Raw genomic sequence first — 27365 nt, 5'->3', positions numbered from 1 at the left:
GCATATGAGTAAAATGGGATGTATGATTAACCACACACCCTCTGTGGGAGAGATACTGCTTTTCTGTCATGAGGTTATCTCAAGGACTAGGCACAGGTAAGAGCCACGCTTGATCATCCCTGCTGGCTCCAAGCCTTGTTCACTTGGGTTGCACTCACCATGTTGCCAATTTCTTTGACTCAAGATAAAAGAGGCCTGCCAGTAATTCAGACTAAACCCACAAAGGTATTGGAAGATGGGGACTGAGACCCTGAATGCCTCACAGGACTTAATACTCATAATGAAAGTTTGACCTGTTCTGGCAGTCAATTATACAAAACAATATATGTGGTTTAACACATTATTATCAGAGAGAAGGAAATCAAAGCCAAAGTATGATCTCATTCTCCCATATAGTGTATTAACCTATTAAAAGTTTTAGAGTACTCTATAACAGAAGTGAATTAATAATTAAATGGAAGATGTCTGGTGCTTTATCACATTTTATGCTCATACTTTGGTAAGAAGAGGGGCATTAGTTTATTTTAAGAAACGAAGCAGCTTAACGCTGATTAGGAACTTTAAAATTAAAAACAAAGCCTCCATAGAATGCAATCTCAATTCCAAAATAATAATTCTTCTACAGTACATTTTTCAGGAGATGTGTTTATTTTTAAATGTAGATAATGATACATCCTTCATAGTGTACAGACTTTCTGCTTAACTGTCTATTATTACAACTTGAATATTAGTTACTTTAATACAAATAGCTAATACATTGACAAAGACAAATGAAGCCTTAAAAAGAAATTACTGAACATCTGCTATTGTGAATGAGTTTTTCATCTGTGACTATATTCAGATTGTGTCAGTACAAACTTTCAGGCACAACGTATTCCCTTGTGATAGTGCCTTTTCATCTGCACAATAACTGTATTCATAACTAAATATATGGTTTCTTTTAATTGTGATTGTGTAGTACTGCAAATTGTTCACAAAACAGAAGGTTAAGAATGACCCAACGTGACGCTGATGCTGACAATCATTTTGATTGATACCGTATGTTGGGGTTTTACACATCTTTTTCCTTTTACAGGTGTTCTTAGTGTTCTGATATGTAAACTAAATTAAACAGAAAGCTTCTTTGAGTCTTGAAAGTATAAATTACTATGAGTTCCAACCTACTACGACATGGGCTACAAGGAGATAGCACATCCCGACGGTACAGGACACAATCATCATGGGGAAACCTAACCTGAAACAACAATAAAATAAAGGAAAGATCAATAAGGATACAATAGTTTGTTGTCCAAGCAATTTATGAAAAGAAAATTTGAGATATCCTACACATTCCAAGCCTTGGATATGGTTATAGAAGTGCCAAAAGCATGGATGCACTGCAAGTATGACCTTGTCTAGGAGTCTAATAGCACACATTTCTACTTCTGGCCTATTTAAGAGATACGTGGTCAAAATTAGAATAACTTCATTCTCTTCAGGGCATCTCACTCAATTTACTCTGCCTCAGAATCTGGCAAGCCTTCTTTTGTTTGGTTGTTTTTTCCCCCAGACAATATGCATTTACACAAGTAAAAAAATAATTCTTACAAATTATGCAGCATTAGAGTAGATCATCTAGCGTGTATCATTTCAGATTAGGTGTGTAACCCTGGTATGGTACTTTATAACTTAATTTATGGCTGAAATTCTTTAAATTGTTTCCCTGTTGATCTGTAGTCACATACAGCTAGTATTCCTTTTCCGTACCTCTTACCAGGCTTAACAGACTTGAACGGACTGTTGGAAATAAACCTCAGGCAGCTGCAAAAGGGCTAAAACTTTGCTGTTCTATCAAAACAGCTATTTGTTTTTCATAAAAGGTTAAGCTTTTCAGACAACACCCAGATATTTTAGCTTTCTTTAGACTGACAGACACAGGCAGCAGAGACAGACGACTGGAAAGGATGTTGTGGAATTGCCCAAGTCCTACTCTGCTAGATTTGTAGGTCTTCCATATGTGTGAAAAGAAGGGAGTTTTCTGAAACTTAAAAGCTTTATTGTATAATACTGAGGGGCTGTGAAGAACCACTGCTGTGATCACACTCTTTTTTTGTGTGTGTGTTACTAAAATCATAAGAACTGAGAGGAGAAATGATCATGCCGCAAACAACCCTCCTTATGTAATTTTTTTTTATCAAGGTCAGCCAAGAATTTCCATAAACTTCATCAAAGCATGACAACGTTCTCTGAAGTACAGCATTTCATTTATTTTATTCCTTGAAGTAAGACATGCTTATCACATGTGGGTATATTAGTTGTGCCTTTTTGCCTCACTTGTTAGGAGCCCTCAGGAAGGTTCCTTGAGCCTGTTCAGACCCCCGATGAAGAGATGTCCATTTAGTAGGTGACAGGAGAACACCATTCTCTGAGCTTGGGTGGATGAATAACTCCTTCCTTTAGGAAGCTACAGCTAGAAGGGACCTCCTGGGGCATTATGTCTGGCTCCCACTTCCTCAGGGTATGAAACCACTTGCATAAAATGAAAATTAAACTTCTCAATGGCTCTCTGCAGTCTGCTTTTTCTACCTGCAGCTGCAACACTACTCTAAACCTTGAGTCATGTTTCTTTCATTGCTGTTTTATTAAAAAGCTGATTGAGGGAGGCATAGATGTGACCAGCAAAACAGAGGTGCTTTCACCTTAACAGCCATTGCTTCAACTTACTGACAAGGGAATGTTACTGGGAATGAGGGTCACCCCAAACATACAAAAATAAACAACCCTGACCTATAAAGTTTACAGAATAATTAGGAAACCAATGAAACCCAAACACTCCAAAGAAAGTATTGGAATCATTTAGTGAAGAACAAGCTCATCTGTAATGTCTGCTTCATGGCCGCTCTTGACCCATTATCAAAGTGAGCCCATCTCACGTACCAATAGAAATAGAAGCAAACCAAGAATGCAAGGAAACCTTTGCAAGGCTGGAAATGTACAAAGGACAAGACCATCAGGGTTGACAGGTCATCTTGTTCTTTTCTCCTTGACATGCTCCAGAAGAACCTGGCATATCCCTGTGTCCATGACCTGTGAGATCTGCCCCAGAAGGACAGTTCCCATGCCTGGCTCCAGAGGCTTTCTCCTCATCTTTCTGGGATTTAGGACCTGGTGTGCTGACCTCTTCTGCCATACTGGTAGTAGGCATTATTATCACTGTTCTGACTTCAAAGGTATTAATGTTCAGCTGATACTTGGAATTGAGAAAGGAAAAAGAAGAGGAGGAGAGAGAAGGACCAGGTGTGTCCAAGTGGTGAAAAGTATGAAGAATTGTTAGAAAGGGTCATAGGACTGTCACAGCTTTCAAATATTTCCTGAATAGTCTGAAGTGCATTTGGAAGATTTATTTTTCTTTTTCTGTCCATATGAACAGCCATAAGTATACTGCAGATATGTGTTATTTCTTTTCCATACTGACTGGTCAGGTCCTTGCTTTTAAATGACTCATCACTTGAAAGAGCTGGATCATTATTTAGTCATTAAATTATGATCAAACTGATAATATTGTAAAATAGCAGAGAAAAAGTATCTCTTGAAATTATTTTAGAAAAAAAAATACTAATTTTATGGCTGGCCAATTGATTTTCAGACCCTTTCCTTCCTTCTTTCAACAAATCTGATTTCTGGCCCTCCCTAATATCACTTAGACAAAAGAGTCCAGATAGGACAAAAAAGGGAAAACTAGCAATGGCTGCAGGAATAAAATAGCATGGCTAAAAAAATCCTCCTACACCCTTCAGTGTATCTGATGAGTGCTCCCTGCAGCTGTATCCACATGACAGGCTGGTGAACCGGAGATTGCAACAACTCTCATAAGAAAACCAGCTGTTTGATAGAAAACAGAATTTTATTGACCTCACAGTTAGCAGACAATGAGCTATTACTGGAAGGAGTAGGGAAAGCACAGATCTTAATCTGTACTAATGCAGCCTAACAAACCTCCCTGGAGAACGCACAGCAGCTCAGCAGTGAATGGCGATTTAACACCTTTGAGAAGACTGGCAAGGGAAGGGAAGGACCCAAAAAGATTCAATGGCTACTCGACCATTGAAAAGAGAACAGAAAAACTAGCTCCAGCTTGGAGGAGGTCCATGCAAGAAATGGGATGAATTATACAGGGCCACATGTAAACACGTAGGAATTGTAATCATACACCCACCGTCACAGTGCCAGTCAAATATGTAGCTGGGGCCAGACGCAGCCAGTCTAGAGAGGAACATCATTTCATTTAGTGTAGACGCTTGCATGGGGCACAACTACAAAGCCATTATTCTCATGGCATGGACAATTACCCCTCAACTTGACGTCTGAATTTCAGGCCCACTGGCCTGAGCACTAATGTAGTTGGATCAAATTCAATGTGGAATTTGTGTACCAGAGAGAGAGAGGAGATAAAGCTCAGGCGGTAAGTATTAGTTACTGCGGGGTTAATTGATCACTTGAGTTGGTTCAGTGTGCTATTATGCTATTACGCTACCCATTTCTCTCACCAAAAGTCCTAGGCCACATACAAAACAGTGTTTAGGTACCTATGTTTTCTTTAGTTATACAACGTATTTTAAAAACTTAAAGAACATATTTTCAAAAAATGTAAAAACTACTTCCAGCAGCATTCATTTTCAGCATACTCCTTGGGGTCAAAAAGAAGCATGTCATTCAGTTGCTCCTGCTCAGGAAAAAGGGTCAGCAGAGTTTAGAATTTATAAAAACCTTTCTTGCGCTAAAACTTCAGATTCGTAAGAAACACTAATTAGCATCTTTGGCATAAAAATGTGATCTTGTAACAGCATCTGACCTGACATTTTTACACACAAACTAAGGGAAGAGGGCAGATGGATCTTGCACTGTGCAGCCTTTTCTTCCCTCTCCCTCTCTGCAGGCAGGGAGATACACACATACTGCATGGTACAAAAGGTTTATTCCAACACTCCACAGCCAGCCCAGGAACTTTTTACCACTGCAGAGAGGAAGTGGGGTCAAACACATGGAAAGGGTGGATGACAGAACCTGGCATTCACCCCACTCTTCCCTCCTCCTCTTCAAACTAAAAGCTTACACATAAAACTATGAACTGAATGAAATCGCACAGCTTAAATATACACCACAATGAGGTGTTAGTTCTGTGTGAGACAGTGAGACCATTTCAAGTGAAAGCCCCAGGGATTTGTCTTGGACAAAGTTTTACTTATTAATAACTTCAGCGATCCAGTAGTGAAAAGCTTGCAAATTGCCCCAGCATGGGAGAGATGCCAGACTCTGTGGAGAACAGAATTCAGCATGTTCTTAACAAATTAAAATGAGAATTTGAAAGGAACAAGATAAAACTCTGTGAAGGTAAGTGTGAAGTATGTATTAGAACTCAAACATGGGCACAAAAACAGCAAGGAAAGTGAAGCTTTTCACTGCTAATAACCTAGTTATTTCTGATCATGCTTCACTGCAAGATTTCTGGCCCTGCATTTACTTAGGAGAATAGGAAACTGGTATATGATTATTCTGGGAATAAAACCCATTTTATTGAGTATCTATGGATGTGAATATTACAGTATTCTTAGGTTATAAGTTTATCCAATACTATTTGCTAAACGATCATATCGAAGCTTTTGGGGTCTGATTTGCATTCTCCGGGACAAACTGATGTCCTGCAGCAGTTCTGTTTTGTCATGCTTCAGAAGCCAGCAGGACCAGTGATGTACAAGACCCAGGTTCAGTGCCCTCTTCTGCCTGATGTGGGACATGACATACGAAATGTTCTCTCCCATAAAAATCACACCTACAGGCAATGTCTTCGCTGACAACTCATAATGTGCATCCTCAGGGGTATCTGTGGAAGAGCCATACCTCCAAGGAAACGGGGAACCTTCAGTGATTCCTCAATGGAAAAGCAACAGCAGGAATCTCCCAAGACTAAACCACTGACAGTGAAAGAAGCCTGGTGGTAGCAAGGGGTAAGAGTTAAAAAAGAGTTAAATCAAACTTCTACTCCCACTTGTATTTGCATTTTAACATACATTTTAAACTTGACAGGTGGAGTTTGCACCAGACCTAAAATTTTGTTTTTCTCACTTCATATCTGTTTCACACTGCAAGTCTTGTAGAAGATATAACCTCAACTTTGCAGAAAAGGACCTGGCAGTTCTGGTGGGCACAAGTTGAACATGAGCCAGCAATCTGCCCTTGCAGCAAAGAAGGTTAATGGTATCCCAGGCTGCATTAGGTAAAGTATTGCCAGGAGGTCAAGGGAGGTGATCCTTTCCCTCTGCTCAGCACTGGTGAGGCCACACCTGGAGTGCTGCGTCCAGTTCTGGGTTCCCCAGTACAAGGAAGGTGTGGACATACTGCAGAGAGTCCAATGAAGGACCACGAAGATGATTAAGGTACTGGAGCATCTCTCCTGTGAGGAAAGGCTGAGGGAGCTGGGACCATTTAGCCTGGAGAAGAGAAGGCTCAGGGGGAAAGTCATCAATGTGTATAAATGCCTGAAGGGACAATATAAAGAAGACAGAGTCAGGCCCTTCTCAGTGATGCCAGTAACAGAACCGGAGGCAATGGGCATGAACGGAAACACAGGACGTCCCCTCTGAACATCAGGAAACACTTTTTTACTGTGATGGTGACCAAGCCTTGTCACAGGTTGCCCAGGGAGGCTGTGGAGTCTCCATCTTTGGAGATATTGAAAAGCCACCTAGACACAGTCCTGAGCAACAGGTTTTAGCTCGCCCTGCTTGAGGGCAGCCTCCAGAAGTCCCTTCCAGCCTCAACCATTCTGTGATTCTTACCCACCTACTTGTTCCCCTGTTACTCAACACAGGATAAGAAAGCATCATCCACACACCTGAAAATTGGCATGTCATCAGAAAATACTTAACAAAAGACATGACAGATAATTCTTCTCATTCTTGGACAGTCTCTCATCATATGCAATGCTTTGCACTGGAAGTTTGATAATCACAAGCTCATTTTTAAACGAACACCTAAATGCCTATGAAAACAGCCTCAAAAAAAAAAGACTCAGGTGTGGGTATACTTAGAAGATACCTAAGGTTATTTCTGAATGAAAGAAAAGTTACATCTTTTAATGAAGTTTCATAATTCAATTTGCAAGGTAATGAATTTATATTTCTTTTCAAAAGGGTATAACCACAATATTCATGGGTCTTAATGAAAAGATTATGTCATAACCCTCATGAACCGAAATCCAGAAGGGTGGGGTTTTTAATGGCAGATAGGACTATTATACCTTGACAAAGAAGAGAACTCAACTAGTTAATAAAAGTACATAGGCCTAAGTAAGTTAAAGTCTCATGCAGTACAGCTCTTAGAGCAAGTGCTTTTTCTGTACCTCAGCTATGACTACATAGCAGAGTTAAATCCTTTATTGGGGGAAAAAGAAAGGAGGGCAAAATTACTTATTAAATGTAAGATTTTCTTGTGAATATTGTACTGTATTTGCTGCAAAATTCTCCTATGGAGAGATTTTCTCAAAAGTTTATTTTGACTTTTTATCCTAACTGTTAAAAAAAGAAAACCTCAGAATTCCTTGGGGGGGGAAATCCATTTCTATTAGCTCTATTGATTAATTCCCTACCGTTTTTCTTTGCCTTTGGAAAGGAATGGAAACTGAAAGGGAAGATATTTAATTTGTTGTCTGCCTTACTCTCAAAGCCACTAGGAATTTTCCTCTTGGTCAGTTTCTCTGTTCTTATATCTGTGGTCACTTTCCTGTCATCCTATTTCTTCTCTCCCTTTCCTTCAATGCAGACCACCTTATGAGTCTCTTAGCATTTTGGTTGTGTCAACCTTTCCATCATTCCAAGTCTTTGACATACTGATCCAGTTTACCTGAAAGGAAAGTAGAGACTTTACTAACAGCTTGAAAAAAACATATTCAAAATGTTTATCACATGCCCATGACTCCTTCAACTCCAGACACCTGTTGTAGCTCAGAAAACAGGTGGCTAAAACTGCAAGTGATCATTAATTCAACATTAAATTGCTGTGAATTTCATATAGTCTGGAATTACATAAAAATTACAGTGTGGTTACCTACTAGTTACCATACACAGGAGTTACTGTGTAATTTAAATCACAGAACAAAACCTATAATCCTATTTTCTTCTGATTGCTAAAATTATAATAATTTCTCATGATATTCTATCTGTTTTGAGTCTATGCCAAGATTTCCCATAGAGTCACTGCCAGGAGTGAACCTGAGAGAGGGAAAATCAGATCCTGAATGTAAAGGTGTTAGGTTTTGCCTCCAACAGTGGAGATCATCCTTCTAAAGGTGTTTATGTTGTAACCTCAAAATTTTTATATGCAGAAGGAGCAATGGGCCTCTCCTTGGCCTTCCAAAATTCTGATTATCTAAAGAAAAAAGCGTAAACTTCACTGTAAGAGAACAGTTGGTCTGCTGACTCTAGCTGGTGGGCTCAAACTACTAGTGATAGAATATTTGTTGCTGTGTCTGTCTAGGTCTCCGTGGTACAACTGAGATGAAACACAGGACTGTCAGAACAAGTGGCTCTGGTAACTATCCAAAAATTGTTCATACAAGGTAAGCTAGCCACTTGTATGAAATACCATGAAAAAATTTGAAAAACATAATTTTTAGTAAAAAAAAGACTGTGATTAATTCAGAAAAATCAGCAAGACACTAGTTATTAGATGACAACAACATCTAACCTTTTTTTAGAAGTAAAGATACAGTTCCAATAGGAAATGGTGAAATCCTGAAGAGAGCCAGGGAAGAACAGAGCTCAAATACAGAAACAAACCAGAAAATACAGATAGAGCTAACAGTGACATTTTACTGGGGAAGAGCAACATAACACTGCAAAGATTGGAGAAGTTATTTTTCTTACTATCCTTGTGACTCTAATGTCCCTTTAAATGAACAAAGTCATATTAAAAATTTGGCGATGTGCACAAGGTTTTCAAAACCTTGTATCTAATTAACAAAGGGGCCCTTAAGGGCCCCATGACTAACATAAATACCCCACATTTAAATGAGAAAAAAAAATTACTTTAGTCAAGCTCATTGCTGTCACTGGATGTAAAAGAAGCTAGATTCAGACCTTTGCACATGTTGGGATGTGTTTTACTAAATTTGTATAGCACATTCAAGGCCAGATTACCTGGCTGTATAGATTAGGCCTTGGTAGGATGTTATTATAGAAAGACATGCACAAGCCAATGGCCTGAAAAATATCTTAAACTCAAATCAGTTATTTAAGCATGGAAATAATTGCATCCTAACTTAGAAAACACATGTAAGTGTTTTGCTGGATCAGGATTCAAACAGACAAATCGAGTGACAACAGATATCTCATCTGCAGTCTTTTTTGGAAGATATCCAAAGGCAGGAAAGCCAATATAATGGTAAGACAGCATGATTCCCCTGTGTACTTATCTTTGCTTCACCCATAGAAGTTTTGGCTTTTCTCCAGCTATCTGCCCTATGGCACGCAACACCTGTCAAGGTCTGCAACAGGTAAGTTGCAGCTTCAAGTAAAAACGTAGTTACTCTTGACATGAATGATACAATTACCCAAAGCAATTCACAAGATTGCCCCAAGTTAACACCGCTTGCTTTCTACCTGACTACCGATGTCTAGAGCAAACCAACCACATCTGAACATGTCTGGCACATCCTTTTCCCAAGAAGGCTTGCACCAACCAACCTTCAACCCAGGTGAGAGCCAGGAAAACAGAGAGCAAAGGAAGCTCTGCTCTGCATAGTCTGTTTAAAAAAGTACATTATCTCATTTTTCCATCAACAGGTACTCCCAAGAAACATAGTGTATACAATGTTAAAGCTCCAAAGCAAGCTGTCAAAACTATAGAAGTTTATCATCAAAGCAATAACTCCATTCTTTGCCAGGGAGTGTTGTTATGACTATTTGAAAACAAGTGATCTTATATACTGTATGTTGGCAAAAAGGAATATGTCACAGAATGAATTTTAGCTCTGTCTTTAGTAAGATGATTTTTCTCGGTTTTGCAAAGTAACATACTTGATTTTGTTTCTAACATTTGTGCTCCAAGGAGACTGAAGCATTGCAAACACAGTGTTTATTGTTAGTGCCGATGTGCAGCTAAACAAATTGTTTACCACTGCATTTACCAGAGCTGAGATAAATTCTGCAAACTTAAATTTGCACCCCTTCTAGCAAATTTTATGGGTAAATTTAGTTTAAATAGCTTCAATTCACATGCATTTCTGGTCCATTAACAACAACATTATATTTTTTTTATTGTCAAGACTATTTGAGTCCCCAGATAGTCCCTAACAATCCATTATTTGGTGCTTTAACATGAAAATGCTAGAGGCAGAGTAGACTATCCATTCATCATTAGGTGAACATGTTCTATACAGACAGGTAATTTCCCCTCCTGCCTACTGAAGAAGTAGGACATGCCACAATAAAGTTTGGCATAAAGATTCAAGATGATATGCTAGTGATTTTTTTGAGTTTATCACTTCATAGAATCATAGACTCATAGAATCATAGAATCGTTAAGGTTGGAAAAGACCCATAAGATCATCGGGTCCAACCGCTAACCTATCATTGCCAAATCCACCACTAAACCATATCCTCAAGCACGACGTCTACCCTTCTTTTAAATACCTCCAGGGATGGAGACCCAACCACTTCCCTGGGCAGCCTGTTCCAATGTTTGACAACCCTTATGGTGAAGAAATTTTTCCTAATATCCAACCTAAACTTCCCCTGGCGCAGCTTGAGGCCATTTCCTCTCGTTCTATTGCTTGTTCCTGGGGAGAAGAGACCAACACCCACCTCACTACAACCTCCTTTCAGGTAGTTGTAGAGAGCGATAAGGTCTCCCCTCAGCCTCCTCTTCTCCAGACTAAACAACTCCAGTTCCCTCAGCTGCCCCTCACAAGACTTGTTCTCCAGACCCTTCACTAACTTTGTTGCCCTTCTTCAGACACGCTCCAGCACCTCGATATCCTTCTTGTAGTGAGGGGCCCAAAACTGAACACAGTACTCGAGGTGCGGACTCACCAGTGTCTTGTACAGAGGCACGATCACCTCCCTGCTCCTGCTGGCCACACTAGTCCTGATACAAGCCAGGATGCCATTGGCCTTCTTGGCCACCTGGGCACACTGCTGGCTCATGTTCAGCCAGCTGTCAACCAACACCCCTGGTCCTTTTCCGCCAGGCAGCTCTCCAGCCACTCTTCCCCAAGCCTGTAGCATTGCATGAGGTTGTTGTGACCCTAGTGCAGGACCTGGCACTTGGCCTTGCTGAATCTCAGCTGTTGGCTCTGGCCGAATGATCCAGCCTGTCCAGGTCCTGCTGTAGGGTCTTCCTGCCCTCCAGCAGATTGACATTTCCACCCAGCTTGGTGTCGTCTGCAAACTTACTGAGGGTGCACTCAATTCCCTCATCCAGATCATCAATGAAGATATTGAACAGGACCCACCCCAACACTGAGCCCTGGGGCTCAGACAGAGTGATGTCACCCTTGGATCTATTGTTGTATATTAGCAATACATTCACAGACCTCAAAACAAGTTTAGTCCTCAATTTGCTACTTCTGGTTTAGATATGAAAGCTTTACACCAATCTAAAATCTAGGAAACACAAATATATGAAATTGATTCAGGTCCTTGGGAAAGCCATACTTATGCCTCTCCCACACATCTGTGTAATGAGGTGTAGCTCTGAGCCCATGCTTAAGAAGATTAAAATCATCATGGAAGACTAGAAGAGAAAAGCAATGAAGTATGTCGTCTTTGACAGTACTTTAAGAGATTCATGTACTGATTGTGACTATAAACCTCAGTGTCCCTGGTAGTGAATTGTTCTCATGAATATTTTGAACAGTTCCAATACAAAAAAATTCTACTAATGAGAGAGATTTCAACAAAACTAGTGAGATTTACTGTGAAAAAAAAGAATGCATTAGGACTGCTGAAATAGGTTTTGCAATGTTTACTCTCAGTGTTTCTGTATTTTATGAAATATTTAACATATAAACTCACTTTTGATGATCATATTTTTTCTGCAAATTAAAAAGCAAATTCGAGGCTTAGCCACATTTTTGTTAAAATGTCTTTTATAGCTCAAACCTCTCTGTTATAAGAATTTCTCATAAAATAAAGTGCTTTGTCTATTTTTGAAACAAACAGCATCAACAAAAATTTTTTAGACTACATTCTTTTTCTACATGGTCTAAACAAACCAAAGATAATAGATATAGCAGAAATTAAGCGTGATTTACTTTAGTTCCAAAATGTTTCAAGTTAAATAACCTTTACTTACTCTGTATTATACTTTTTTTTCCTCTGTGAGGATTGAGGAATGGAAGTTGCCTAAATGTTATTTCCATTAATGTCCTTGAGCCCAGCCCTCACAAATGGTATCTTGGGGCACTTTTCTTAATTTCTTCCCCCTCTTCCCCACAATATGGTCTTTTATTTTGATTAAAGCACAAGATAAAAGGAAAATGGCATTTTACAGTAGAGATTAATCAGTCATTTCTTTAATAATTTCAACAAAGCACTCTCAACTATTCTAAAACCCTGGACTTTGCTAAAAAGCCAGATGCTACATAAGAAAGCATATGTTCCACCTGTTCCCCTCTCCTTATTCCCCCTGCTTTGAGACTCCCATTCATGTGCCGTACAATGTGATGATAGAGAACTCACGTACAGTAGTTTACGAGGACAAAGGAGTAATGTAACTGCATTTTGAATTAAGGAATAGAAGGATATTTCCAGTGCGCTAATGATTATTTTTCATTATGAAGTCAGCAGATGCCTCCTGATAAAAGGTTTTTGATGTTGTAAGGCCACTATACTTTCCACCACAAAACCTATGCTTTAGGCCACCCAGATGAGCAGAGAGTGGAGATTTTCATTCCAGCAAGGTGTGCTTGGAGGCTTCTCTCCAGCCCACCAAGAAATGCCAACCAAAGACAAACAAGGGGGCTTCTGGAACATGCTAAGCCCTCTCTGCCATCATGGTGCACTGCCTCAGAGAAGCCACAGGTCTGAGCTCTTGTGGGATCACTACAAGGAAGCTTTTATTAACCACAGGTCCAATTTTAAGTGCACTAGCAAACAAAGGTTAAATAAAGTGAATTCTTTTCCAGGTGTATCAGTTCCCCAGCACATTAAAGCTTCCATATACAAAGCCTTAGACAAATATAGATATATCCCTCCAGACTGTCACAGATATATAACAACATTTCTTATGAGACAAAAACGGAGACCTAACAGATGGACAAGATAGAAAAAGTATAGCATAGAGAAGCAGATAAGTAGCACTAACAGGATGTTTTAATGTGGGGTAGGTACATGACCAGTTTGTAGGCGTTGCAGGACAATCAGAAGCGTCAGCTGGGGTTCACTGTCTAATTGTTACATATGGCAGATAACCTTTAAGGTGCTTTAAGTTGAAAGGTCAAAGCTTGAGAAACTCTGGTTCTCTACTCCTAAAAATGAATGCACTAAATTTTCAGAAGTTAGTCTGAGAAAGACCCCATTAGTCCCAGTGTTGTCATCTCACCCACACCACCATGAGCATTATTCAGTCCTGCATTGGCAATAAGGATTACAGAGTGGCTGAAATGTTGGGAAAACAGGAATAAAATAATTAGATTTTTTAAAATTATGAAGACATTCTACTACCTTCATATTTTCAACAAGTGGGTGAAAACTAAGCTGGTTGCTTCATAGACTTCTCCCTCCCTCCTCCCATCTCCATCTGTAGTGGAAGAGCTGGATGGCTGCTGCAGGAATGCGAGGGTTCACCAGCCACCCACATGGGCTTTGCTTCATGGGCCTACCCTTAGCTCACAACATGACACAGGAGTGTTATGGAAGTTCCCAAGCAACTGAGTTATGCAGGAGACCGGATGGTCTGGGCCAACCATTTATACAAAGGCTGCATGCACCCTAGTCTTCCTCCTTCATCGTTTTAATTGTTTCATTTTCTTTTGAAAAACTTGGACAATAAAACAGTTGGTTTAAGTGTTGTCAAGTGATTCTAAACCATTCCTAAGTCCCACCCAAGAATTACATGATTATCTTTCTAAAACATCAAGATTATTGTTTTGATGTATTTATGACATTTTTCATTTTAGCTTATTTCTCTGAATTTGGCCTTTTAAGCTAAGATTAATAGACTTTTTAATTTTCTGTCTTAGGAACAGAAGGTAGAGTGATGCATTCTGATGCATTTCAGTTGTAGCATTATGAAACCAAATCTTATGCAAAAGCTTGGCTTTAATATCCTTACAGTACTACAGATGGAATATGAATATTTCTTGGCTGTTTGAATAATTTAGGGTTTTTTTTTTTTCCCATTTGCCTTTAGAAAATCTATTCTTTAGGTAACATTTACCTGTACAGATGACACTTAGTTCTGAGCCTCTAACAATTTTTGTTCAGCCTTCATTATCAGCCGTCATTATCAAAAAAGGCTTAACAATAAACAAACTCGGGGGAAAAAAACCACACAAATATTTTTGAAATTTTAAATTTAAAAAATTTAAAAATTATTTAATAATATATGTTACACAGTGCTACAGAGGGGGAAAAAACACATCTTTTGTATGAGAAATAACATTTAGTTTACACAGGAAAATAAAAATCTATTTACTATTCCATGAAAAGCACTACTACCTTTGAGCAGTTCTGATTTCAAATGCATTATAATGAAAATAACATAATAATTACATCTTCCTTTCTTCTGATCAAGTTGGGAGACACCAGGATAGTCTGTTTGATGTATTATTTAGTAACAGAGGGAAAATCACCTTGCTGTTCTGTCATGATATCTATCAAAATATCAAATTATTTGAGAGAATGAAATGTCATGTAAAATGATGATTGTGATGTAATTCCAAATGTCTGTGTGATGCTTTGGAAAACAAACTTGAAGCATGGGATAAAGCAGGCTCAAGATGAGGAGAATTAACATACTCTTTTAAGCAGGGTTATTAGTCAAGCTTCATATGGCAAATGTATATAAGCTTCATACTGACAGCATTCTCTGAGCTTCCCAGACTTCGTGTCTCCTCCAGCCATTTAAGTTACCTTTGCGTTTGGATCTCCTGAAAACTGTTTTTCAAAATAATGTTCAGAGATGCAGAATTTCTCCAAGCAAATATTCTCAATCCAGCACTTTCTGACTAATCCTGGTAATTGCTAAAGTACCATAGTTAGTTAGAAAATCACTTTCTAATTTCAATAATCTGTGAATAAGACTCTTGTTCAGCAATTATAGTGACTGTCTAATCAAACTGAACATGTTGTATTAACTGGAAACTTGGCATCTGATGTAATAACTATATGAAGCTGCAAAAATTAGTATTGTTTTGGATAACAAAAACTATTTATACATATATATATGCACATACATAGAATCATAGAATCATTAAGGTTGGAAAACACCTCTAGGATCATCAAGTCCAACTGTCAACCCAACACTACCATGTCTCCTAAACCATGCCCCGAGGGGCCACATCTAAAATACATAAACATGTATGTGTACCTATACATATACATACGACATTTCATATGTGAGAATTCAAATATATCTTGCGCAATACAAACAACTGTATGTGAATTTTATTTCAACTCCCAGGTGGAATAAAAACAGAAACTGAGATAAGACAGTTTGGATTTTTGTCTCTCCAAGTCAAATCACAAAAAGCATGGAAATGAGCAAGCACTTCACTAATTCTTCTCTACTTACAAGCATCTCTAATTGGCTGACCATATTCCCTCCTCAAACTCCCTTTCTTCCTTTCTCCCACCAACTCACTTATCCCCAGATTAAGACGTACAGTTTGTCAGAGCAGGACTGTCCTCCACCCAGCTGTTTATGAGCACAAACCCCATTGTCCTTGGGCTTATATGTCATACTCTTTGCCCCTTACTGAAGGCAGTAGTGGCCTCACACTTTCCCATAAAATACTAGATCTTCCAGTAAACAGAAAGGCCAGTGGTGGCAATAACCAGTCAGGACCTTCAAGAGGATTTAAAGATTTGGTCCTCCAGCTAGGAAATGTCATCCAGACTGACGTGAGAAAGATTTTTCAGCCCAGTCTCAAAATCGTGAGTCATTCCTGGACTCATACCACTGTGCTCTTATTTCATGGAGTAGTAGGGTGACTGACCAGCTACTTGTTTCTTTATAATCCAAAGACAGAAATGATCAATTAATGTTTAACTTTAATTAACAATAAGCAGACAAATCAAATACTCTAGCCAAATCATCATTGCAATGGCATCACTTTATGCAGAACTCTTGGCCACAGTCTATGTTAATCACTCCTCCCTGCATCCCCCTAAAGATGAGTGCTACCTCTGCTTTCCTGCCTGCTATTCCCCAATTATTTTTGTTTTGCCTTTTGATGGCATCTCTAATATAGACCACTCAACACTCCCTCCTGTCTGTTTCACCACAGCTATCCTTACAAAGGCAATTCATGTGTATCTGAGAAAAGAATATATGTTGTGGGACACACCTGTACAAGTCTACATCTGAGCTACTGGCCTTTCTAGGACAGAATTTGTTTGACTTTTATTAGTTGTTTGTTACTTCTCTCAATTGGCTGCGATGAGATCTGGGTGCGGAAATAATGGAAATAAATTCAACGTTGTAGAATGGAAAAGTGAGGTGAGATGAATCTTTCCTTTACTGGCAAGTAGCTCTATGAACACTGGAAAATAATGAATCCTTATTTCCTTCCAATTTATGTCTTAAGTTTGATTGGCTTTCTGTCTAAGTAGAACGCTCCAACTGAAGCTTTCTTCCATAACTTATAATGACACTCACCTGCATGGGTGTAAAGAGTGTGGGCTCAGACTGTACTTTCCCTCAGTGGGAATGCTAGTAGCGCTTCTTTTCCTCTTTCCAGCCATTGACTTTGATGAAATTTCAGGGATTTTAATTGTATTTCAGAAATCAAGGCTCCTTTCCCCACCATCCTTTCCCTTGTCAAAAGTGTTTGAAGTTGATAAGCACATTCAGAAGTTATTAGGTGGGAAACACAGAGGCATATTCACAGCAGTATGATTGCACAGGAAACCAGAGGAAAAGTCAGGCTTTGATGGAAAGAGAGGAACAAAAAGCTTTTCAAAAGCATTTTTTTTTTTTTCTGAAATATACTTGTTACAAGTAGCTAACTGATCTTGAGATGTGCCAAAGGCTTACCTTGATATAACTCAGAGTGAATAGAGAAAGGGATCTAGCTTTGCAGGTGCTTACATTATGTGGTTCTAGTCTCCAACTTATTGTCAGAATACTTATAGGTGTGGGAAGGTAAAGGGAAAGATAAAGAAATGTGAAGTTAAAAGTTGGCATGAATTAGCATACACTTTGATTTGAAATTTCATGCAATCCCTAAGGAATTGTTAAGTTAAATATAAAAACTAAAATCCAGTTATTAAGTTGCAAAAAAAGAAAGATTATCACAATTCAATTGTAAATTTCAAGGCTATCTTAACTAGTGTGCTGCTGTTGATACTCCCACAGTATATATCTCAGACTTCAATAAGAAATAGGAAAGTGAAGTTCCATTTACCGAAATATTTTAAAACAGCTTACTTAATTATGTCTAACAAAGTTCAAATAAAAGAAGTATTTTAATCAGTTTACTACTCAGATGTATACCTACTGAACATGAAAACATTACTGAAGTAGGGATTAATTTATCATTATTGCTCAGTTATAATACTTCTGCATACCGTTTGTATTCTGAATAATTACATATTCTGAACGTTGTTCAGAAATCTCACAAAGCGAAAAAGTAATATTCCACCAGTGTACCTTGTAACTGAAAAGTCAAATTATTCTTATGATGAAGAATAATATCTGCCAAAATACAAAGAATAAGGGAGCTGCTTATATGTCTTGTTTGAAATTATTAAACACGAAAAATGTATTTGAGGGTTTTTTCTAAATGCAACTACATCATTAGTTTGTACCAAATATACCATGCCCTGGTAGTTACAATGGCAATAAACAACTTGCACAAGTGTCACTAAAATAATTTATTTAATGATAAGTTTCAGCACGTATTTGGTATTTCAAATTCTTCTATGCATTGACACACTAATTGCTAGCACTTTAAAATATACACTGACTAAATATACTTTGCTTCAGAAGAATATACTCTCTAGATTTTCTGTACAATATTAAAAAATGGGATACTCTTAGTAACCATTTAAGTGAGGAGATACTTATTCTGCAGTCTGACTAATACAACGACAGAATATCAGAGTCCATGTAAACATATGAAGCGATTGCAGGTTTAACCAGTAGCTTTTTGAATGTCAGTGTACCAGACATGAAGCTGCTTCTCCTTGGTATGCATGTATTCGTGGCAGGGAAAAGCAATTAGTTTACTCTGTAAGACAAAAAGCCCTGCAGAGGCAACAAGAAAGATATACATTGACTGCTGCCTATTTCTCCTTGTAAAGAGCATAGATCCTGTGCAATATTCACAGCATCTGGTGGGGTCAGCTTTACACTCTGCTGCAGGTCATGTATTTCTCCTCCATATTTCTTTATTTTTCTTCAGCTGATGACAGAAACTTGCACACTTTTTTCCAACTATACTTAGTAAGTCTGATAAAAGAGGTTACTTCTTTCTACAAGCCTTGTGCTTGCTATGGCTCCAAAACCTGTAGCAAGGTCTCCCAAGAGTACAAGTACAGGATGACAACAGAGGTCCACACATATAAACGCAAATCACAAAAAGTCAATTATTCACAGCTGAAGGGAAGCCACCTTGAGGGCCAGGCAGCACTGGTTTTATGGCATAATAAAGAGAGCAAAGAAGAGGCACCCAGTGTATATAAACCACCATATGTATGGTTAAAATGCAAAGGAGGTAAGAAGAAGGTATAAAAAGAGCTACAGCTCCAATACGAATGATAGCAAAAGAAGAGCAGAAAGAAAATTTCTGCAGCATGGGATCCCCCACCTCTGATCAATGCCACTACTTATCTGTAGCAGGTCCTTCCTCACCTTTGGTAAAGAAAGACATCTGTTCTTCTGTTTGCCATTCACAACTTCTTGCTGTCACATCTCCATAATCATTTGTAGCATATTATCTTTTATAACTGGGCTAAATAAATTACAGTTCTAAGGAGATGTGTTTTATGTTCCAACCTTTCAATGTGATACAGTTACTGATATTTTAGTTCTAAGCTAACATCCTTGCAGATACAATACAACATCTATGATAATCTTCTGTTTATATTGACCACACAGGAGGTACAGGGCAGGTTCAACACCTCACTTTAGTGGCCTAAATTAAGTGAGACAACTCCTACTTTTTGTATACACTACTATTGAACCATCTTTCTCAGATTACAAGTTGGCTGGACAGGTACCATATTTCTGACCAGCTCTTTTATAGTGTCTCGCCTTTTTACTGCACTGGACCTTGGCAAGAACTTGGCTCTGTGGTAACAGCAGCTGCACATTAAACCTGGGTGGACTAAGCAGCTCTGGCTTGAGAACATGCACATGAATGCAATCCTCATGAAACTGCCTGCACAGTAACCCCACCTTGCACTAGCACAGCATAAATCAGAGGCACAATATGTTTCTATAGGAAGCCAAAAGAAGCGCTTACTGGAAGAAACACAGTGGTGTCTACAAACTCAGCTGACATCAAAAGAACAATGAAATATTCTGCAACGCCAAAAGATTTTGCCTTGGCTGTTTCAGTTCACAATACCAGCAATCGAAGGGAATTTAGTTACCAAATATTATGCTAGCCTCAGGAACTAATTGATAACTCCTACAGTCTGGAGAAGTGAACTTCTGTTACATGAATTTATATACCTGCATGTTACCTGGTAATGTATGTTTCTGTGAATTACATGTAAATTACATGAGCACTGAAAGAAATAAAGGTGGTATCAGCAATGAACAGATGCAGATATTGCTAGATTAACCAGGTCATTTTGGTCCCAAAGTTAACAAAACGGCCCAAGAGCCATTTGCTGTTATATAAGCAGCCTTGTAATCACCTATCAGCAAGGTACAGCTTCACCTGGCAGAAGACAATTTTTTGTATTACATTTCTTGTATCACCTCCTGGCTTACACCACATTACTGAACAATCTCATAAACTCTGTATATAATCCACCAGTGCCTACAGTGACAGCACACAGTCTAAATGTTTGCATTAAGAAAAAATATGTCCTTTCACAGGAAGAGATAAAACAAATGTACAAGAGATTCTAGAAATATCATTAAACCACAAGGAAAATATTTCTTCTTGTTCAACACTATCATTATCGTGGTCTGGCCTAGTTCTGCCCTCCCCCAGACTCACTGAAGAATGCCCATTAGCTTCAACTGAGACATGTTGGACCATCAATGTATATTTTCAGTAATCACAGTCCTCACTGTTTTGCTTTTAAAAATGACACAAGATCAGCCTTGGCAAAAGCAACAGTAAAACAAAACCAAAACCAATTCAGTCTCTGGTTTTTCCATCTATCTCAGAAAAAAGGTTAAGAGCAATGGTGTGTGACATAGACCTCACCACAATGAATGAAATATTGCTCCCTCGTCTAGGGTACGTGCTCCATCTTCTCTCTGCTTCAGCCAGTCCAGCTCACGGGCCCTGGTCCCCCTGATTTGTCAGCCCACTTAGAGCCTGAGGTTTACTGGACAGTGGTAACAGCTGTTGCCATAAAATATTAAACCCAACCATCTCCCACAGTTTCCAGTGTTTGGCTCCAGGGTGCTTGTCCCTGAATGTATACCAGTTGACAAATATGCCTTCATCTAAAACGAATCAAATAATTTCTTTGGCATGAAAACACAGGGTTGTTGGTTTTCCACATTCCCCTGTGGCTGCCATTAAAGGCAAGATTTTTTTTTTTCACAGCAAGATAGCTTTCTTGGGGTGTATGTCACCACAATTACACTAAAGACCATAGCACAATGTAGACAGTGTGGACAGGGCTGAGCTAGCATTACATCTGCAAACAGAAGTATCAGCAGTAGTCTAGTTCCCGCATCATGGAACTCCGTGCATTCTGCTTCATTAGCCATGTAATTGTGATTACACTGCTACAGCTGATCAAGGTCAGGAACATCTGCATCACACTGAAGTCACCTAACATGTCATGAACTGTGGGATTCAGCTCCCAGTTCAGCCACTGAAACTCAGGTGCCTACTATGTAGAAAGGTACGTGGGAGTTGACTGAGTCCTCACAGCAGTCAGTGGACACCCAGCCAATACAGCAAACAGAAACTGCAGAGGTGTCCATCTCATCCTGCTCTGCTACCTGTATTTTGTAAGATGAGGAGCTTATTACAGGTAGCCTGAGGGGAAAGTTTTTTTTAATTGCTTAAACAGGCTGATGAAGTTAAAATTGGATGTGTTTATGTCACGTTTCCCTATTTTTCTATTGTTAAATCACACCCTCCTTCCACTACGAGCTTGCACAAAGGTGCATAAAAGCACAGTCTACCTCTTTATTAAAAGCCACCTTTTATGGCAGTGAAATTAAAAGATAAGCCAGACCACTGCATTCTCTCCCACTGTTACCACATCCAAGTGCTCCTGCTATTATCTAAGATTTACTTGCAAAGCAATCCCATTCATCACTCACCCCTAGAGCAGCAAACAACCCTTTGATATTTGGGCTTCTTTTAAAGCAAGGATGCCTTCATTTTGTAACATTATGTTTCAGGGATTTTCTTGTGTTTACTGTGAACTACATACCTCCTGATTATCTGTGATATACACAGGGGGCACTGAATTGCAGGGGGACCAAAGATTTTTCTGGCAAATTTTTGCTGGGATGCTGAATTAATTGTATCTTCTTTTAAGCAGCAGGTTCTAGGCCAATTCATGTAAGCATGCATATGTTAGCGCAGTTAGAAAAGTCAGCTGTTAAACGGAAAGCTAGTTCCACTCTTAGCCACTTTGGCATTACACTTCCTGCATCAAGTGCTCATGGAAAATAAAAATGAAAACTTTTTTTTGATAAATCTTGTCCCGTACTACTGAAAATATTTTTAAAATATGTATTACTTGCTAGCAAAATAGCCCTGTTCTATTTCTGGCTAATGAACTATAAATATTTCAAATAGACTTTGCTTAAAATTAGACAAAATATTTTAAGAAATGAGATGCCGAGTTGAAATAATGTACCAAAGTTGATTCATGTCTCCATTAGATTCTCTAAGAATATGCTTTCCTTCAAAGCTGGTCAAGTAAAGAGAGGTTACTGTCACAGATTCTAGAAAGAACAGATATTTTAATTACAGATTATCATTTTTATAACCCAAAATAGCACAGCACCTAGATAGCAAAACATACTTTGTGGACGCTAGCATGTGGAAACCTTCCCAGCTGAAGCAAATTAAAAAGGAAATGTTTAAAAAAACTAAACTGGCTGAACAGGCAAACTTCATAAATTATACATGCTAAATTGCAAATTCATTATTTACTCTTAAAAAGAGTCGGCACTAGCAACTGCAACAATGATATAGAAGAAAACTACTGCATGAGGAAAAAAATCTCCTCTTATTGACTAACAATTTCCTTGTTCTAATGGAGCATTTTAGGAGACTATTTGAGGTGGCCACAAAGGTAAAATATTACTGAAGGAATCATTAGACAATTTTTATGCAAAACACACCAAACAAAATATTTCACTGATGTGGCTATCACACCATGTAAGGAAAAACATTTTTAACATCCCATGTATTTCCCAAATTATTTTTGGCCCCAGTTTAGCAAAATACTTAAACCACCTGTACCTTTTTTATTTTAATGGACTGTTCACATGCTTTAAATTAGGCATAGTAGTGGGCAACCACGGGATATAGAACTTTTCTTATTTTTGTGCATCCGTATGAATTTGAGTTATGAAGGCAAATGATGTCATGCAATCTGTATGACTAAGCTCATGAGAACAGAAGAAAATGTTAATTTCAGATTTATTTTTGACTTTCAGCAGAGTTTGTGTTGAGTGGACTTGCTCTTAATTTCAAATTCTTCCAATTTGTGCTTCAGTCATTGTTTTCATAAACTTTGAAAATTTTATTGAAATATTTCTAGTTATCCTGGGTTTAATAAAAGTAATCTTCATTATAGTCACAACCTAGAATGACCCCTCATCTAAGGAAAAATGATAGACCACCTCTTTAGGAATCTAACAAGGGAAGTAGGAAGCTAGGCAAAGAACCATTGAAAAAGAAAGTCAGGGTAAAAGGTATAAGATTATTATGAGTCTCATGGAGAAGAATTCTTCTGGACCAGAGGTGTCTCCATGAGCTATTAACATAAACAGCTAATCTTGCATTTCTTCTGCAGCAAAAATTCCCACCAGCCAATAAATCTTTAAGGCCTCAATTTTATGCATGATCAGTCTTGAAAATTATACAGATTATTTCTATCAAGAATGCATGATTCTTACAGAAGTTATTCTCATCAAGTTTGAAATCTGCAGTAGATATGCATAATGAGCTTTTTATTTTAATATATTCTGGTTTAAATCTAATAAATGCAGAACTTCAATAAAAAGATGAAGCATGGAACAACAGAAGCATGAAAATATGTTCAGAATTTTCCCTGGTATGAGAATTTTAAGGTGAAGCAAACATTGCAAAAGGACTATTTTCAACATACTAAATGACTGACTGGTGAAGAATTGTAGGCAGTTAACTAAATACTTTACATTTGGGAACGCAAAAGCATGCCAGTGTCCTTCTATTTTACCTCCTAAATACACTGGACAAATGATGCCTGCTTTCTGCACATATATTTTTTATGTAAAGTGAAATACTGTAACTGTGACTGGCCACCTCAGCATCCATGCACAATCTTCACCAAGACTGCATCAATAAGGAACAGTAGGAGAATCCCTTTCAAGTCCCCGTATTCCCAAGGAATCAGACTTTTTGTCAACATATGGCTTCACTCTCCTATGAACTGCTTTTTTATGACCATTACAGTGTTTGGGGGGGAAATGTGCATGGAGAGAAAGTAACGCAAAGGAAGGAGAGCTGCCCGTTCCTGCTGAAGCCAAGGTCCTCTCCCAACCCCACTCTCCAGCCCCAAGGACAGCGCTTTCCCCGCGGTCCTCTGCTCACCCGCAAACCAGGCCCAGCGACCCAGCATCTTAAGTACAAAAATCTTAACAAGCCCACCATCAGCCTGAAAGAACATGTGGTTGGCTAAAGAACGAGGTTACTATTTAAAGCCCCATTCATTTATTTAGCCAGATGAAATCTAGATTTGAACCCAGCTCAGCCAGATCCTGCTGAAAAGTCCTGACCATTGACCTAAGAGTTGCTCAGGAGCTTAGGAAGCACAAGGTCTTTATCTCTGCCTTTCTCATTACTCTCAGGCATCTCTATGGGAGAAGAAAACACTACTTGCTACGGGGCAGGAAATAACAAAGGAAGAGATAAGAATAGAGGGACAGTGAGGGACAAGAAGAAAGAGCAAAATGAACATAGATTAATGTGTTGCTGTATCTTAAACTGAGTTTCAGTGTATATATTTTTTCAGTGTACATAGTTTCTATATTAATATTTCTGTCTTGGTTATTGCTTATTTTTCTCTTTTGCATTTCATTTGAAGAATTTTTGCACAATGTCAGTGCAATGATGAGAAACTTATGCTGGGATTCAGCTCCAGACTGAGGCACATGCAGATAGGAACTGTATGTGAAGGGGTTTTTTTCGTCTGAGTTCCCACAGTAGACAGTGGAAAATCTAGTCAACACAGTAAGCAGTATGTAGAACATGTGTCTGCTGCAGGATGAGAACAATCACATATTAGGTTCCATTGAGTCTATTGTGAGATGCTTAAATCAGTTGCCTAAACAAAAGCATGCAGTGCCATTGGAGATGTAAAGACCATCCCGCTCAGCTTCCAGCTGCCCTTGAGGATGACGTGGGTCCATGTATCTTATGTAATATCTGTCAGACCCATGAAGATGTCCTGGATACAGGACTAGATAAATATGTGTATTTAGGCAAGTGAATAAAGCCTTACATCCCCACTGGGAGCTCCAATGGGACCTTAGACAATTAGATTTTATCACAGCAGGTATTTTAATTGAAGCTGAATACCATCTTCAGGTAAATTATTGTATTGAGAATAAAGATACTTTTGTTACATAAAGATGAGCCAGAATAAAAATTTTACTCAAATAGTGCATTCATTCACTTTTTTGTTCTATGCTTTTCTGGAACAAAAAAAACTCAGAAAATTTAGTGCTGGCATTGGTCAATAATATATGAAGATTGTATTAGAATGGTTTGAATTATTTCAAAATTGATGTGGGTTTTTGATCTACTTGTTTTTCAACTGAAGCGTTAATTAAAAATCTGAAATATTAACTTTTAATTAAATACACTATATTAATGTAGAATTACTTTCAGCTACTATGCTTTTCATAGACACACTCACATTCATGCATAAATACTACTAAAATTGTCAAGATAACAGTTTTACCCTTTAGCTCTCATGAATCAGGAAGTAGTAAAAGTAATGTGTCACGTATCAGTATTTCTTTTGTATATGTGCTATAGTTCAGCCTTTACCTAAGAGCTGCTAAAAATTAACTGTATATATGGTTTACTACAAGTACAATTTGTGTTATTTAGCTTTAAGACACAATAGTATAGGGTTATTTTTAGTTAGTTGAAAGAAAGAAACTTCCAGAAGGTAACTCTTCCTCTCTCAGGATATCCCTTTAAGATGTCAGGACAAGCCTTCCCTTTTCCTCTCCACTGACTGCAGAAGGAATATAAATGAACAGGCTGAATGAAATGGATGAACTCAGGTGTGATGAGTCACATTTCAAGTCAAGTACCCTATTTCTAACAATTGTCTTGTTTACACAGAAAATGCCGAAAATTCTGGAGTAACGAAGCCATAGGGAAAACCTGTAACTTCCATGAAGTGAAGGTTCACCCAAAAGGTGACCTGAAAAGTCACTAACCAGGCTAAGCTTCTAAGATAATATGATATAATTGATACTCTTGACTTTAGGCATGCAGTTTTTACTACTCAGTATACACCAGACAGGACAGCCTGCAGACACTGCTTATGCTAGTAAATCATCTGATTTTCAATTACATTGCAAAGCTGCCATGGCCCCGAGGGCACCCACAGGCCACACTGAGCAGCCTCCCTGGAGCTCCTCCACCGCTCATGGCCCAAGACCCCCTTTCACTCCCCTCCACGGCTTCTCCACCCAGATGTTCTTAATGTCAGAAAACCATGTTGTACCTGAGACAGCAGTATGTTTTAGCAAATGGTGGTGCTTTTTTAAGTCTTCTGCATTAAAGAAGAAATTTAATCATTTTTCCATACTACAATAGTTCAGAATAGCTGCTTTTCTGAAAAGTATTTTTGAAATTTCTACATAATCAGAAAACTTAAACATTTCCAAACCTGTAATTCTACTCCATCTGCAACAGTAATTACAAGCACCGGCTTATCATGCTTTCTTAATTATTTCAGTAATGGTTGTTGATTGTATTTATTAATAGAGTCATATTCACTGTCTCAAAACTTATGGAAAAGCTGACCACTCATTTTGAATTTGGTTCTAGCTCTTCCTATCTGAATAGTCATAGAAATGAATACTTTTGTGTCAGTTTATTCTGTGCATATAAAAGTGTCAATTATTTTTAACCTCTAAACTAAGAGAAGGCACATTGTCTGTCACTGAACTTTTGAGTTTGACATCAATTAAAGTTCTCCCATTAAAAAGGAGTTATTAGAGCAACACGAAGACTTACACAATCAATCTGTCAAAAAGATGTTCCCGTTAAACCTTCAAAAAGAAAACCTTTCTTGTCAAACAGGCGCAATTTGTAGATGGCAGGCTTTAACTTCAGAATTAAAACCCAGAGATCCCAAAGACACTACTTTGCTCCCATGTCCATGACAGATAAGAGCAATTTTTTAAAAAAAAATACTACATTTAAGTAATAAAATGTGACAGATTATGTACTATACAGGAATACTGCCATGTTTGTCATCATATTAGCCACTAGGCAAATAATCTATACAGTGATAGGTCTAAAAATGAGACAAAATCTAAGATGTCTTTTTTCTCATACAGTTTATTTAACTGTAATATAGAAAATATTATATTTTATTATATTAATATACTAATGACCACCCGCTGTTTGTAATAGCTGATGGAAAGAATGCATGGAAATATCACTATCAACAGCAATCCAAAGTCTTCTGAATTTAAATAAAAGAGACCACTGATTACAATGAGTTCTCAATGAAGCAGCAGAAGCAGAGGACTCCACAAACAATAAACCTATA

General features: G+C 38.3%; 1 protein-coding gene across 2 annotated transcripts in view; it reads right to left on the bottom strand.

The window, feature by feature from the left end:
- Positions 1 to 635: 635 nt before the first annotated feature.
- Positions 636 to 27365, bottom strand: part of OCA2 (OCA2 melanosomal transmembrane protein) — a 158555-nt gene continuing 131825 nt past the window's right edge. For both annotated transcript variants that reach the window (XM_064438321.1, XM_064438329.1), the window contains one exon: positions 636 to 1234. In XM_064438321.1, the coding sequence (XP_064294391.1) occupies positions 1147 to 1234 (88 nt within the window). In that variant the 3' untranslated portion in view covers positions 636 to 1146. The remainder of the gene's footprint in view (positions 1235 to 27365) is intronic.

Source organism: Phalacrocorax carbo, chromosome 1 (assembly GCF_963921805.1).
Source record: "Phalacrocorax carbo chromosome 1, bPhaCar2.1, whole genome shotgun sequence".
Lineage (NCBI taxonomy): Eukaryota > Metazoa > Chordata > Aves > Suliformes > Phalacrocoracidae > Phalacrocorax > Phalacrocorax carbo.
The sequence above is the reverse complement of the archived record's forward strand: the minus strand, read 5'-3'. Positions and strand labels throughout refer to the sequence as shown.